Source organism: Anser cygnoides, chromosome 16, assembly GCF_040182565.1.
Source record: "Anser cygnoides isolate HZ-2024a breed goose chromosome 16, Taihu_goose_T2T_genome, whole genome shotgun sequence".
Lineage (NCBI taxonomy): Eukaryota > Metazoa > Chordata > Aves > Anseriformes > Anatidae > Anser > Anser cygnoides.
In genome coordinates, this window is record NC_089888.1 from 2,455,259 (window position 1) to 2,468,515 (window position 13,257).

Genomic DNA, 13,257 nt, shown 5'->3' on the forward strand with positions numbered 1-13,257 from the left:
TAACAGCTAATACATGACAAATCTCTTGATTTTTATTTAAGCTTCTCTGACTAATCTTCACTAGAGGAATGTGAGTAAAAGGAATATTGAAAGCTTACCTTTCCCACTCAGCCAGCTCAAAGATTAAATAAAATAAGTAGAGAATTTTCCAGAAGCCCCAAGCTTTATGCTTGAGAAAAAGATGCTTTCAGAAAAGCATTTTTTCAATTTCCTTTCCCCAAATGATGATGCCTCAAACAGGTCTTTAAAAATGAAATAAATTTCTTATTTGTAGAAACATTTTGAAATTACAATAAAAATACAGATTCAGATGGATGATCATTTTTTTGATTTACCTATAAGGTTAGGTGGGCAACAAGCCTTCAGTAGAGATAAGGTTTCCACGTGAAAGCTAGTGCCTAGCACACAGAAAAGGTGATGGATGGATGCTAGGGGAGGAGATCCAAAATGTCCCAAGCTGAGATATTTATTTTTATTCACTCCAAGCCTGTTGCTTTATCAGCTTAATGTTAATGACTTTCTCCCCCTCTCCCTTTATTTTACAGTGTCTAACACTAACTGCCAGATTAAAGATCTATTTGCAGTTGCCCTCTAGGCTCCTGCGACATTAAGATATTTGGTTTATAACTGCTCCCTTTTTAAAGGAATTTTCCCATTTCTTTACTGAGCTGTGGCTGAGAGGCTCCAGCAGGCAGCAGAGTACAGGAGGCTGCTGAAATCTGTTCCAGCCCATTAAAGGACTGATGCTGTCCTTAATTTCAGGCAGCTGCATCCTCCCACAGACACCAGTGGGAGTTGCGAGGTGCTCCAAGAGTCTGATGGATGGGTCCCAGAGCTCTGAGCAGCCCCAGCCCGAGCCCAAAAACCCTGGGTCAGCTGCTGTGATCGTCTCCATCATCTCAGTGTGATGTGGGGTCCCCAGGGCTACAGCAGCCTCTCCTTTTTAGCCTGCACATCCCTGCTTTAGCCAAACAGTGCCCAGATTATACGAAAACACCCAGTGAGGGAAGAGAAACCAAACCCGGTGATGTCCCCTGAGCTATCTCAGCCCCATGGATTGCACTGTGGTGCTTTAGTGATGAGGGCTCAGTTCAGCCAAACTATTTCTGCAAATAGCTCCCAGCAAAGGCAGCCGGACCCTATTGGATGTCCGTGGCTGTGGTTTGGCTGCGGGTGTTTGCTCCGTGCTGCGCACACAGAGAATTTGGATTAATTCACCCGGCCTGCTCGTGTAGCATGGACCTGTTCTGAAATAGGTGTAACCTCAGCTGGAGCTTTTAGACAAGAGATGTTGGTCAAAATACGTCTAGAGCAAACTTTAATGAAAAATGAGGAGGTAAGTAGCCAGTCACATGACATGGATGAAGGGGGTTTGGCTTCAATGCCTGGATTGTGTAACAAACTATAAAAGATAAAGAAAACAGAAAATAACTGAATATATATCCCCAAACAATTCATTTTTATCTCATTTGAGCTGTTTGACCTTTTGATGTCTGCTTCTGGCCCGAGGGTGACATATTACACCTCTTTGCATGTACTGTTAGCATGAAGCATAATGAAGCATGAGAAAACCTGCACTGTGGCTGATGCAAGAATTTACATTTTTTTTGTATCATTAGAAAGAAGGAAAGATATCAAAGCTCACTTTAAGGAGCAACCCGCTTCTCTCCCCCTCCCAAGCTAAGACCCAGCAGAGCATATATCGAAGGCAGCAGATGGCATGCTGTCATGCGTCGTCAGAAATCTTTGAATTCTCTTTTGCCATGAAGGGAAAAGCATGGGCATCTTCCAAAGCCCCAGCTGAAGGCTTCCCTCCACACGTTTGTGTTCAACACATCCCAGATAAGTGTTGGGAAGGCACAAGGCTCCCAACGAGGTGTAGTGCAGAAGGGGGATTTGGCTTCTCTGGGAAGATTCGTGGTCCCTTGTCACGCAGTAGGAATATGCACTATTCCTCACTGCTTGCAAAGGTAGAATATGATCTCCCTTCTTCATCTTGTGAGCTTTGCTGCCCAATTTGAACAAGATCCCAGACTCTTTCATAACGGCTAAAAGGGCCTCCTGCTCTTTGCTGATGGCTGTGTCCTTGTGGTGCTCAGATAGGCACAGCTAGGTTGTGAGCTCATGGAGAAATTTCTCTCTTCTCTTTTATCAGACAAGACACAAATGAAATCTCTGCACTTGGCTGAGGGTAGGAGCACTCTCCCCTGGTTTCTAGCCTCTTCCATGGGAAGCAATGAGGTGGGAGACCTCGAGCCTGGTATATCCCCCCCCAGGCAACAAGAGAAGGGCTTGGTCACCTTCATCTGCCCCTCTCTGCCCTGAGGCCAGTGTCCCCCAGCTGCCCACTGCACCGTGCTCGGTGCAGGCCCTGCCTCCAAGGTGAGATCTGGCTCTGGCTTCTCAGAGAAGATGACCCCTCAGGGCTGGGTTACGGTACAGCCAGGAAGGGAACGATCCCATCAGGAGTTCCCCTAGGCACTACTATCAAGGGCACATAGGCAAGGGCTTCTGAATGCTTTATGGGTCAGCTCTGTGAAGGGCTTCGGTCCTGCTTTTAAATGACAGCAGGTCTAGGGGCAAGTTGTCTCCATTGTGATGGAGGAAGTCAGTGCTTTTCTACACGATACTGTCAATCCCTCTGCCTGTGAAGTGCACCTTGCCCACCGTGCTTCACGTGGGTCATATGAGCTCAGTACGGAGAGCTCTCCTCTTAAGGACATGGTAGAGAGCAGAAGTCCTTCCTGAAATTCTGCAAGGTTAGAAATAGGGTTTCAAGAGGCTCTTTCTGCTATTAGGATACCCAGTAGCATGACTATGTTCAGTTTTCCTCTCTGTTAACAGTCTGTCCTGCCTCCCCTCTACTCAGCACCTGTTGAAGGACATCTCATGTTTGTTAGTACACACGTTTTGGTGGTAGCATTGTGCTAGGTGGGACAGAGCACCCTGATTTTTCTTGGCCTTCCGAATTACTCAGTAGTGATTAGGCTTTGAGCCTCCTAAAATGCATGTTCATTGCTTTACTAGTTTACTTGCTTGTGCATACAGGAGAGGAGTTCGTACAGTGGCTGTACCACGCCTTGACTTGTGATTCCAAACCAAGGTAGCCCGAGGTATCCGATTTAATACCTCTTTGCTTACATGGTAGCAACATTGTCTTAGGATTCCCTGTGCTGTATGTCATGTCAGTAATTGCATCCCTTGTGGGGAGTTCCTGTACATGTCGATAATTTGCTTCTCCCGTTACAAGAGAGAAATAAGGCATGCATATTCCTCACACTTGTAATTATAGCACTTGGTGCTCCTTGTACTCCTGTGCTTATATTGCTAAGCAAAGGATCAAACATGACTTTTTAAATTGAATGGTATTCTGTCGCATCCCTGCCCAAATGAAGTATCTTCTGGGATCAAAGCTAAACTCCAAAATAATGGTTGGCTTACATTTTCTGTCTTTGGTGTGATGTGCTCACCCACTTCATCTCTTTGAGCCAGACCTTCTGGTGCTGTAAACTGCTGTCGCTTTAATATAAGCCAAGGGAGCCACACTGGTCTATACCCACTGATATCTGTCCCTTTATGTCAACAGCCAACATATGTAGTAAGTCCCTGTCACATGTGAAGAAAACAGATGGCTCTTGTGTTGAAATAGCCTCACGTCTCATTCCTTTCCTTGGTTTTTGTTTGTTCATTTTCCCCTGTCTGTCTGTGTTCAGCTCCTTCCTTTTCCTTCTCCTGGTGCATGGACCCATGGCCCACACGGCAGAACTGCGTAAGAAGCATTTTGAGTTTTCCACTCAAGATACCTCAACTTGGTTTCAGTCAGATTGATTAACCCTTCTTTTCCCCTGCCACCCTTACTTTTGGTGCATTATGCAAGAGTAAATTTTGCCTGGTGTAGAACTGGGTTATAAACTGGGCTGTCATTAACAAGCTATTCCAAAACTGGTTTGCTCCCTGGATTTTGGAGGGATCAAGCCTCAGGGCTTACTCTCTAGAAGATTATTCATTTGGTGCCATTTGGTGCCTCAAAAAAATTTGACTTCCAGCTTCCAGACTGGTTTTGCCCTCCTTCTTCCTCTGCACAGGGAGCTGTATATCAGCTCAGGTGCTTCTAGACTGGGAAGAAAGAACTGCAAATGTAAAATGTGTAAATAACTTGGTGCCAAACATCGTGCCCAGTAGATTTAGCTGCTGATGTTGCAAGAATATCCTCTGCTGTTAGCAGCCTGGAGCCCTGCTAATAGAAAATGTCTAATGATATAGGTGCGAATTGCAGTAGCATTGAGATGAAAACAGTTTGGTACTGTTTGGTGGGTTATGACTAAATTCAGCCACAATGTAATTCCACTAAAACAGTTAGCACCGCGCCTGTTTGTTTGGGTCTTAGGGCAAGCGGCTCATTTTCATGGACACGGGAATTACACACTTACATTTGCATCAACGAGAGGAAACTGCTGCAAAAACTGAACAGAATCCCATTGACATACGCTAGACAGAAAACTTGATCTTCCCCCAAGATAATAAAGCCTCAGTGCAAATAAAAAGTTAATTGATTTGGAAGAAGGCCAGTTACAGAAATTGTTTGCAGTGGGTAAATTTACTGTGCATAATGTGCCAGATTTTATCCGTATAAACAGAAATGGATAATTTCAAACTCCGCTAATACTGCTCTGAATTTTGCATCTGAATTAACACTTCAGTGCCACCGCGTGTCTGTGAGTAATTTGGAGTGCTATTTGGGAGAGAGGCTGTTGCTTTGTCCCCTGGAGGCGCGACAAGCGGAGCCCCCCTTGCCTGCTGCCTCCGACTGACTCCAGTCCTTTTCCGGGGGTGGGGGGATTTTCTGATCCCGGTAGAGTTGACCAGATCGTTGGGAGAGGATCCTCCATGACCGACAAGGATCGGACCAAAGGGCCAGCCGAAGGAGAGATGCCCGAAGACCCCAGCATGATGGGCAGGCTTGGAAAAGTTGAAAAACAGGTATACTGGGGCAAGAGGGGTTCTTATCAGAGGGCATGGTATACATTGTGGGATTATTGTCATTGTTTTTTTTTTTCTGGATGCTTTTCTGTTTGTTTTTTTTTGTTCCTGTGGGATATTAACATTCAGAAAAGAAAAAACAACAAGAACAACAAAAAAAAGCAACAGAAAACACACACACACAAAAATAAGAGCTGAGAATATTTTAAAGAGGAATCAAGATGGATTTTGTGAAAGGTCACTAAATGTCTTAGAAACCCCTGTGCTACATTCAAAGCAGATTTAGACACTTTGGAGTCTGTTCCTTACTGACTTTCTTTTTTGATGAGTCTACCAAAAGTCTACATTATTTTTGAAAATGGCACAGTGCCACTGTGTTAGACATGTTCCAAATGAGTCCGTGAGCCTGGCTGCTGCAGCTGCCAGCCTCGCTGAAGATGAAAATCCTTCCAGAAAAAAAAAGGCCCAGCAATCCCCATGACCAGCTGAGCCCAGGCAAGTGCCAGAGGCAGTAAGGAGCTGAAAGCCACGGGCAGGATGCGAGTGTCCTCCAGCTCTCCTGGAATTTGGTGCATGCCAAAAAGATTATAGGAGCTTAAGGAAAACCTTGTGACAAGGTGGAGAATGAAAGGTTGTTTCAGAATAGGACAATTAAATATTTACTAAAAGTGCCAGTTCGGTGTAGGTCAGTGTAGGCAGAGGTCATCTATGAAGTCCAGGCCCACATTTTGACTGGAAGTTGCTCATGCTCAGGTTGTTAGATTGCTTCAGCCTGCATGCAGCATGTAGCACTGGATCTGTGGTGTTTTGCAGGTTCAGTCGATGGAGAAGAAGCTGGACTTCCTGGTGAACATCTATATGCAGAGGATGGGCATCCCACCAACGGAGACGGAGGCCTATTTTGGCTCCAAAGAACCCGACCCGGCACCTCCCTACCACAGCCCCGAAGACAGCAGGGAGCACATTGACAAGAACGGCTGCATCATCAAGATCATCAGGTCCACCAGCTCCATGGGTCAGAAGAACTTCTCTGCCCCGCCGGCCCCGACCAACACGTGCCCGCCCTCGACCTCGTGCCAGCAGCAGGCCTACCAGCGGCAGAGCCACGGCTCCTCGCCCGTCGGAGACCCCGGCTCGCTCGTCCGCATCCCGCCGCCGCCCTCCCACGAGCGCTCCTTGTCGGCCTACAGCGGCGGGCACAGGGCGAGCGCGGAGTACCTGCGGAACGAAGACATTACAACCAAACACCACGAGAGTGCCCTGAGAGACAGCGACACCTCCATCTCCATCCCCTCGGTAGACCACGAGGAACTGGAGCGCTCTTTCAGCGGCTTTAGCATTTCCCAGTCCAAAGAGAATTTGGACATCCTTAACAACGGTTGCTATGCAGCCGTGGCCAAAATCAGACCCTACATCGCAGAAGGGGAATCGGACACCGATTCTGACCTCTGCACGCCCTGCGGGCCTCCTCCCAGGTCAGCCACGGGCGAGGGACCCTTCAGTGACATGGGCTGGTCAGCCCCCCGGCAGTGAGGCCTCCTCGCAGCCGCCGAGCCACATCCGAGCACCGGCAGCTGCCCGCTCCGGCTGTCCACGCGTCAAACTTCTCAAGGAGATAGACAGCTAAGGGTTTCCTCCATCTAGGACACCCTTAGCTGGCGGAGACTTTCTTGCAGCTTACTCTGGGGGGGTTACGAGCAGGTCCAAGCCTGCAGCTGTGGAAGAGGTGACGGTGGTGAGCGAACTGGAGCCGGGAAGTCCGGATTTCTTTCATATGCTCTTTCTGAGATCATTAGGTGAAATAATTTCATGGTGCAGGATAGGCAATTTGCATTTCTTGGGAATTTTCAGAGATGCAGGGCAGGAATAAATCACCCGGTCAGGGCTTTTGGAGGTCGCAGTGGCTGGTGGCTGACCAGTGTTATGTGGGAATTGCCATCCCATGGCACTGGTGATGACACCTTTAGGTATTTTGGAGTCGTGGAATGAACATTTGTCTGTTTCTGGCTTAGACTTCAGGTCGCTTGAAAATTACTGGGGTGTTTTTACTCTGTGGTTCCTCACTGACCATCAGGCAGGTGGTATAATTCCAATATAATACATGGAAATGTTGCGTAGGCCTCTGGAGGAGAGGGATAGGGGCTGGAATATTTGCATGATCAGAAGACACGGCCTCAGAGCGGGACAGGTTCTGAACCAGAATGGTTTGGAAATTGTCCTTGTCAAACAGCTTAGGAAACCGAAAAACTCAGAAATAAGAGCTTGCATGCTCATATTTCATACATATTTCTGAGAAAACCCAGAGAGCAGAGAAATGAGACAGAGAAAGAGGACAAGAGACTATGTGGCTGGAATTTTGTATTTTAAACCATGTATTATATTTAATTATCTCTCCTCCTGTTGACATGACCTGGAGATGCTTTGGAAGCAAAGGCAAATCAAAGACAACCCCTCAGGAGGGCTGCCGTGATGTGGAGCCGTTCTCATGGCCAGCAGTGCTGTGCTGGAGTCCCAGCAGCACCAGCCCGAAAGGAGAGGGCGGATATACAAGATGCTGTGGTCCCCGTGTTGCTGTGAGTTACGTGCTGAGCTCCATCCTTTTGAAGCCCTGTTGGCCAGAGTTGGGCCCTTTTCTTAAAGTTTGCATTGTGCCTGAACACTTTTGCACACACTAAGCCCCATGAAAATCTTCCCCTTCCTCTTCTGCCCTGCCACGAATCGCACACCCGTGTCCTCTGGACATCGTTGGGTTGTTTGGATCCCTCAAGCTGAGTTAAGAGGTACTTCTTCATTTCTTCACGATCTTTCAGAAGCCTCTTCTCTGTGTGTGCCCACAAGTTGTGCCAATCCAAGTCTGTCCCATTTTGCTGGTTTTGTTTGTCTTGGAAAGACCATTGTGTTGCTATCAGGAACCTCAGCAGTGCGTTCAGCTGGGGGAAGGCAAGGGGAAAAGTGATGCTCAGAGTTGCTTTTGGGACCAAAACAAAGCCACCAAGTGATCTTTTACATGGATAGAGATTTTTTATTTTTTATTTATTTTGCAAGGGGATGGATCAGACAAAGTGTATTGTGGGATCCATCTCCAAGGCTGGGACACCATGGCCAGTGTTGTGCCTCTGAACCCTCCCGTGCACCTACAGCCCAAATCTCATGTGTGTTTTCTGCAAGAGTCAGGGCTGTATCTGCAATTTCAAACCCCATCTCTCCCGTGTGTACCAAAAGCTTGTTAAGGATATTTAGGTGACAGCTTCATTTCTGCATGGCCTTTGAGAGGCTGAACTTGTTTGGGCAGAAGGGAGAATCACAGCCTTCTCTCCTCCCGTTTGTTTAGCAGCAACCAGGGGAGACCCAGGACTATTTTGGCCCTAGAGAAGATATGGGAGCAGTATGAGAGCTTGCAGACATGAAATAAAACCATCCTTTTGCTAGTGCTCAGGCCTAACACACAGGTCTTCACATGGGATTGAGGAGTGGGGAAAGGCTCTGCACAATTTTTTCTGCCATTTTTTGTCATTCAGAAGGGAAAAAACATTTTTCTTAGAGGGAACTTTGATTTCCAGCCTTGCTATTTCCCTCCCTTCCAACTTGATCCTTTTCCTTCTGCAGTTTTTCCCTCTCTGCTTTTGTTCCCAGACTCCTTTTGGCTCTGGATTTCTTTGTGCAAAGTGAACCCAGTGATGTCCTTGACTTCAGTACTGAGACCTTTCGTCTTTGAGGGCAAAATGGCTGTAAATTGTGCAGATTTGCCCTTGGCATGTTGCAAAATTAGATACCTTCTGGTAGAACAAGAAATGTCAGCAGGTCCCACATCAGACTTGGAGGCATGTCTTTTCTAGTGACCACAAGAACGGAAATGGCACTGGGTGAGGCAAAAATCAACATTGGTCCAGCCTGCCTGTTTGCTGTGAATTTTCTCTAAATCAGAGATTACAAACATCTGTTATCTCTATTTTATTTTATTTTATTTTATTTTATTTTATTTTATTTTATTTTATTTTATTTTATTTATTTTTTATATTTTTGCAACTACTTTTTAAGGCCTGCTGGAAATTTGGCACGTAACTGTACAATATAAAGGCAGAAGCTGCAGATGAGGATGAGGATGATGTTGTGCCATCCTATTACCATGAAGGTAAATGCCTTGTCTTTAATATAAGAGGCAAAGTCAACAGGACATGAAGGCACAATATATGTGGGATATAATTTTCATCGTGTCTGAAATTTGAAGCTTTATTGGCTCTATTTTGAATGTGCATTTCCCAGTTCTTACTGCAAAACCCTTTTCTCTTGCCCAGCTGACGTTACACCCTTGAACACATATAATGCCAGTGTGTCCTGAGAAGCAGTTCCACTGTGTCCTCCGAGTTTTCCACATGCTGAAATCTGTCTATCTTTTGCCTCCTTTAGGGACTGCATAGGAAGAATTGTGTTTTCCCTCTTCAAGTAAGTTACTACACTAAAGTTTATAAAGATCTCCTGACTTGTAGATTTAAAAAGGTGTTAGATTTGTCCCACATGATAACAGAAAATGGGTTTTACATCTGTGCAGCACAGATTGCATCTTGCTGCTACAAATTGCATAGAGAATCGTTTGGAAGAGATATGCAATATTGCACCCTTATCCACAGCATCATTTCAAAGAAATTCTGACCCCCCCTGCCCCATCCACAGCCATGCCATAAATCACCACCTCTTATTCATCCAGGAAAAAAGGCTTGACCTGGATTTTTGGGTTAAATTATACCAGAATTAATTCGGGCCTGTGTGAATAGGAGCAGAGCCTGCTCTAACTCAAGATTTTGTTCCTTATCAACAAAAATCATTTTATTCCTGTTCTAAATCATAGTCCAATACTCCCTGCAAAGTCTTCAATTTCAGTCCCTCAATTTCCCCATGACCATATCACACACTCCTGGCGATAATCTCCCTCCCAAAAGTCTTAACCACTAGCTTAGAAGCAAACAGTTTGTTTATGTTTTGCTAATAAGGCAGTTCTGGTGATAAAGACCTTTAAAAAGATGTGCAGGCCAACTTTGTCCTTCTGCTGAGCCTCTCTTGGGCTGGTCTTTGCTCCCCTGTTCCTGCCGTGTCTGGTTCCCTATTTTTTGGCAGACACTGAAGGACCGAAACAAGTTTTAGACCATGCCAAGTGTGGACACAGGAGAGCTGAAGAACACGTGAAGGCCAAATTTCCAGCAGGCCGTCTTGAACTGCTCCAGGGGTGTCGGTGCCCGCATGTGCACAGAGCCTGCTTTCGAGATGCAGGAGGTGAAGCTGTGGCCTTGAACCAGAGCCCAGAATCTGGTCTCCGAGAAACTTCTGGACTTTTTTTTTTTTTAAAATCTCGTCTGGGTAAAATACTACAGACTACCCTGCCTGTGGGATGGGGCAACCCCTGAGACCGGGACCTGAAGTCCCAGTCAGTTTTTGGGTGCTTCAAGTCCAAGCATGAGTTCACGTTGTCTGAGGAGGTCGTGTCTCTGAAGAGGAGATGTGGCCGGAGATGTTGCAAGCTCTGTGCAGGCGGCCTTTCATAACGTGACCCTGAGACATGAGAACAAAGCACTAGCCATAAGTCCAATTTCCCAACATTTGGGAAGAGACTTTAATGTTACTCAAGTGCAGATTTTGTATGTGAATTTCCTTGTTGACTCATTTTCTTATCAGTAATTTTTAAAACAGATATATCAAGGAACTCATTGAAAAAAAACTCTTGTTCAGCTCAGAAAGCCATTACTTTTCTTTAGACAGACTATGCGACAGATCAGGTTTTCTAAAAATGTATTTTGTTTCAAACGCTGCTTAATAAATCCAATTAAATCCTGCAGGGCCATTGCTATTTACAGATAAATAGGTCTATTTTTACACTTTTAATTGATTTTTAAGATTTTAAATTATGTGAATTTTTAGAACAAGTTTGTATAATCTACCTGAGAAGCCAGAGTATCGCTGCAGATACAAGTGCTCCCCTCCTAACAGTTACCCAAGAGAAAGGAAAAACATATTTGTTCATATATTTCTCAGGAGGGAGCTATTGCAAACCTCATTTCCCTTATATCCTCAGACCATTATGATTGCAGCAACATTATTGCTAAAAACAAAATGAAAGCATTAAAAGACAAACTGGAGTTTCTATCCTGAAGAGGCCAGAGGAGGAATCCAGGGTCAGGTTGAACCAGCAGGTACCCATGGGCGCAGTCACCTCGTCGGGGCCAGCCAGGCTCCAGCTGGGTGTTCAGATGGTGGTGTGAAGTAGGATTTTCTTGTTTCTCACCCAGAAAGGCTTCCTCTTGCCTGAACAGCAACTGCTATGGCCTTGTGAAAAATTCATCTTACAGGAGAGCAGGAGATGATACTGGCTTGCTTCAGGACTCCCCTAAGAAGAAATTCCTTAGGAATATATATGAGTTATCCCATATAAATACCTGTAGTGTCAAGAATTTTATCAAGATCCCATTACAAAGCCCAGGAGCAGGCTGAGTCTTTCTGTTTCTCCATCCACGCTCGTGTGAGCCTTCAGGTTGAGCGAGCCACTCGCCTCTGTCCTTTCCTCCTTGTGCCAGCAGTGCTCCAAGCCTTGACCGTGTCCGCTCTTCCTCCCGCACCCTCTCCCCCTTTTGGGTCAGCATTTTCTGTTTTGGTCAGCTTCCTTTCCATGAACCAGGAACAAGGAAATCAGATACAAAAGCTCCTTCACCTGCACGTAACATTGAGGCTGCGACGTGGAGGGATGTGGCATGGCAGTGTAAAAGCAAACTCTTGCTTTTAGCACACAAACTTTTCTGCGTCGCAGCGCAAAAGCTGCTTAGGGCAAGGCTGTGGGTTGGTTGTTTTTTAAACAATAACAATAGGGTTTTTTAAATAATAATGATAATAATAATGCATAGGAATCTTCTTTAGTATATCCTTAGTGTTTGATGCCCCAGTGACACAATACTGCTTGCCTTATATTAGTGTCTAGAGGGAGAGGGATTACACATGTTTTGATACAGTATTAATCACGCTTGTAATTTAGGTAGCAGCAAGGAGCGGCTGCTGCAGGAGGAGCAGCCGAGTCCTTTTTAATGTACGAATGTGCTTTCCAGACTATCTCACTGACTGTACTCTCAATTTTGCCTGCTACTGCATGCAGCCTGAGATGAGTAGACAGCAATACGCTCCAGCTGTATCTGCACTCCCAGATTGCTGTAGTACCTGAAGAAGTCACATTGCCAAAAGTATCACTTTGGGGAGACGCCACCCTCCCAGAGACCCATCACGTAGGGTGCTGCGGTGCTTCTGTAGGTAACACTGATATACCAAGTGTCTTTCATGCTGCGACCGATCATTGTCCCGTCCCTGTGATACAGCATGCACAAACTCCACTTCTACTACTTGTTAATAAGGGGTAAAAACCACGTTTGTCGCCTGTGGTTCATTGAAATGTGTACATGGGGAGAAAATAAGAAAATAATGTGAGTTGCATTGGCTGCACATAACAAGCTCCTTTCCTCCCAGATGCCTCGGAAGAAGAGCATCTCAGATACGCTTTCTCGAGAGGCTGGAGGAGCAGGGAGAGCAGCGCAGGCGATGCCAAGGGCAGGGACCTGGCCTTCATTTAAGAGATGCCATTAGATCCCACACATTTGGGACTTGCCATATTTCTAATTCCCATAGGGCTCTCTCACCTGCACCCAGCTCTGGTGTACGTGTGCATTTGTGCCCACAGCCCAGTCCAAGGGGCAGGGGGATGTGACTCCCAGACTTTGGAAACCCTCTTTGGAGATTTTATCCATGCTTGTCTACAACACTCGGGGATCTTGGGGACCCTGCAGCTGTGCCATATCCGTACTTCATGGAAGCATCTCTTCCTCTCCTTGTGGAGGGGCACTGAGCTTCCTCCCTGTTGCCATAAAAGTTTTGCCACTCTTCTCCCCGCTGTGTTAGCAGAATCACAAGGCCTTCAGGATTTGCCCACATTGCTGTTTTTGCAGTCTTTTGTGTCTCTTGTGCTGCTGCCGCAATCTAGTTTGACACTGGTCCTGTGTCCTCACCTTCCTTGTCCAGACCATGTACAAGCGAACATGTAATGCCAGAACTCTGCTCCAAGGCTTTCTTTCGGCCTGGCATCTCTAGATGCCCCAGAGAGTCTTTATGTCTTGTTAGCATGACAGTTTTGTATTTTTCTTGGCAATTTATTTGCTTCCCTGTTGAGCCACCATGGCCTCAACACATCCCTGGTTTGTTCTGCTGGAGCCTCCAGCGCAGGGATGGATGGGGTCTGTTTTGCCCCTCTGG

The 13,257-nt window shown here is 46.1% G+C and overlaps 1 protein-coding gene across 2 annotated transcripts in view; it reads left to right on the forward strand.

The window, feature by feature from the left end:
* Positions 1-13,257, forward strand: part of KCNQ2 (potassium voltage-gated channel subfamily Q member 2) — a 71,160-nt gene that overhangs the window by 54,728 nt on the left and 3,175 nt on the right. For both annotated transcript variants that reach the window (XM_066978251.1, XM_066978246.1), the window contains 3 exons: positions 4,857-4,980; positions 5,794-6,455; positions 9,388-9,423. In XM_066978251.1, the coding sequence (XP_066834352.1) occupies positions 4,857-4,980; positions 5,794-6,455; positions 9,388-9,423 (822 nt within the window). The remainder of the gene's footprint in view (positions 1-4,856; positions 4,981-5,793; positions 6,456-9,387; positions 9,424-13,257) is intronic.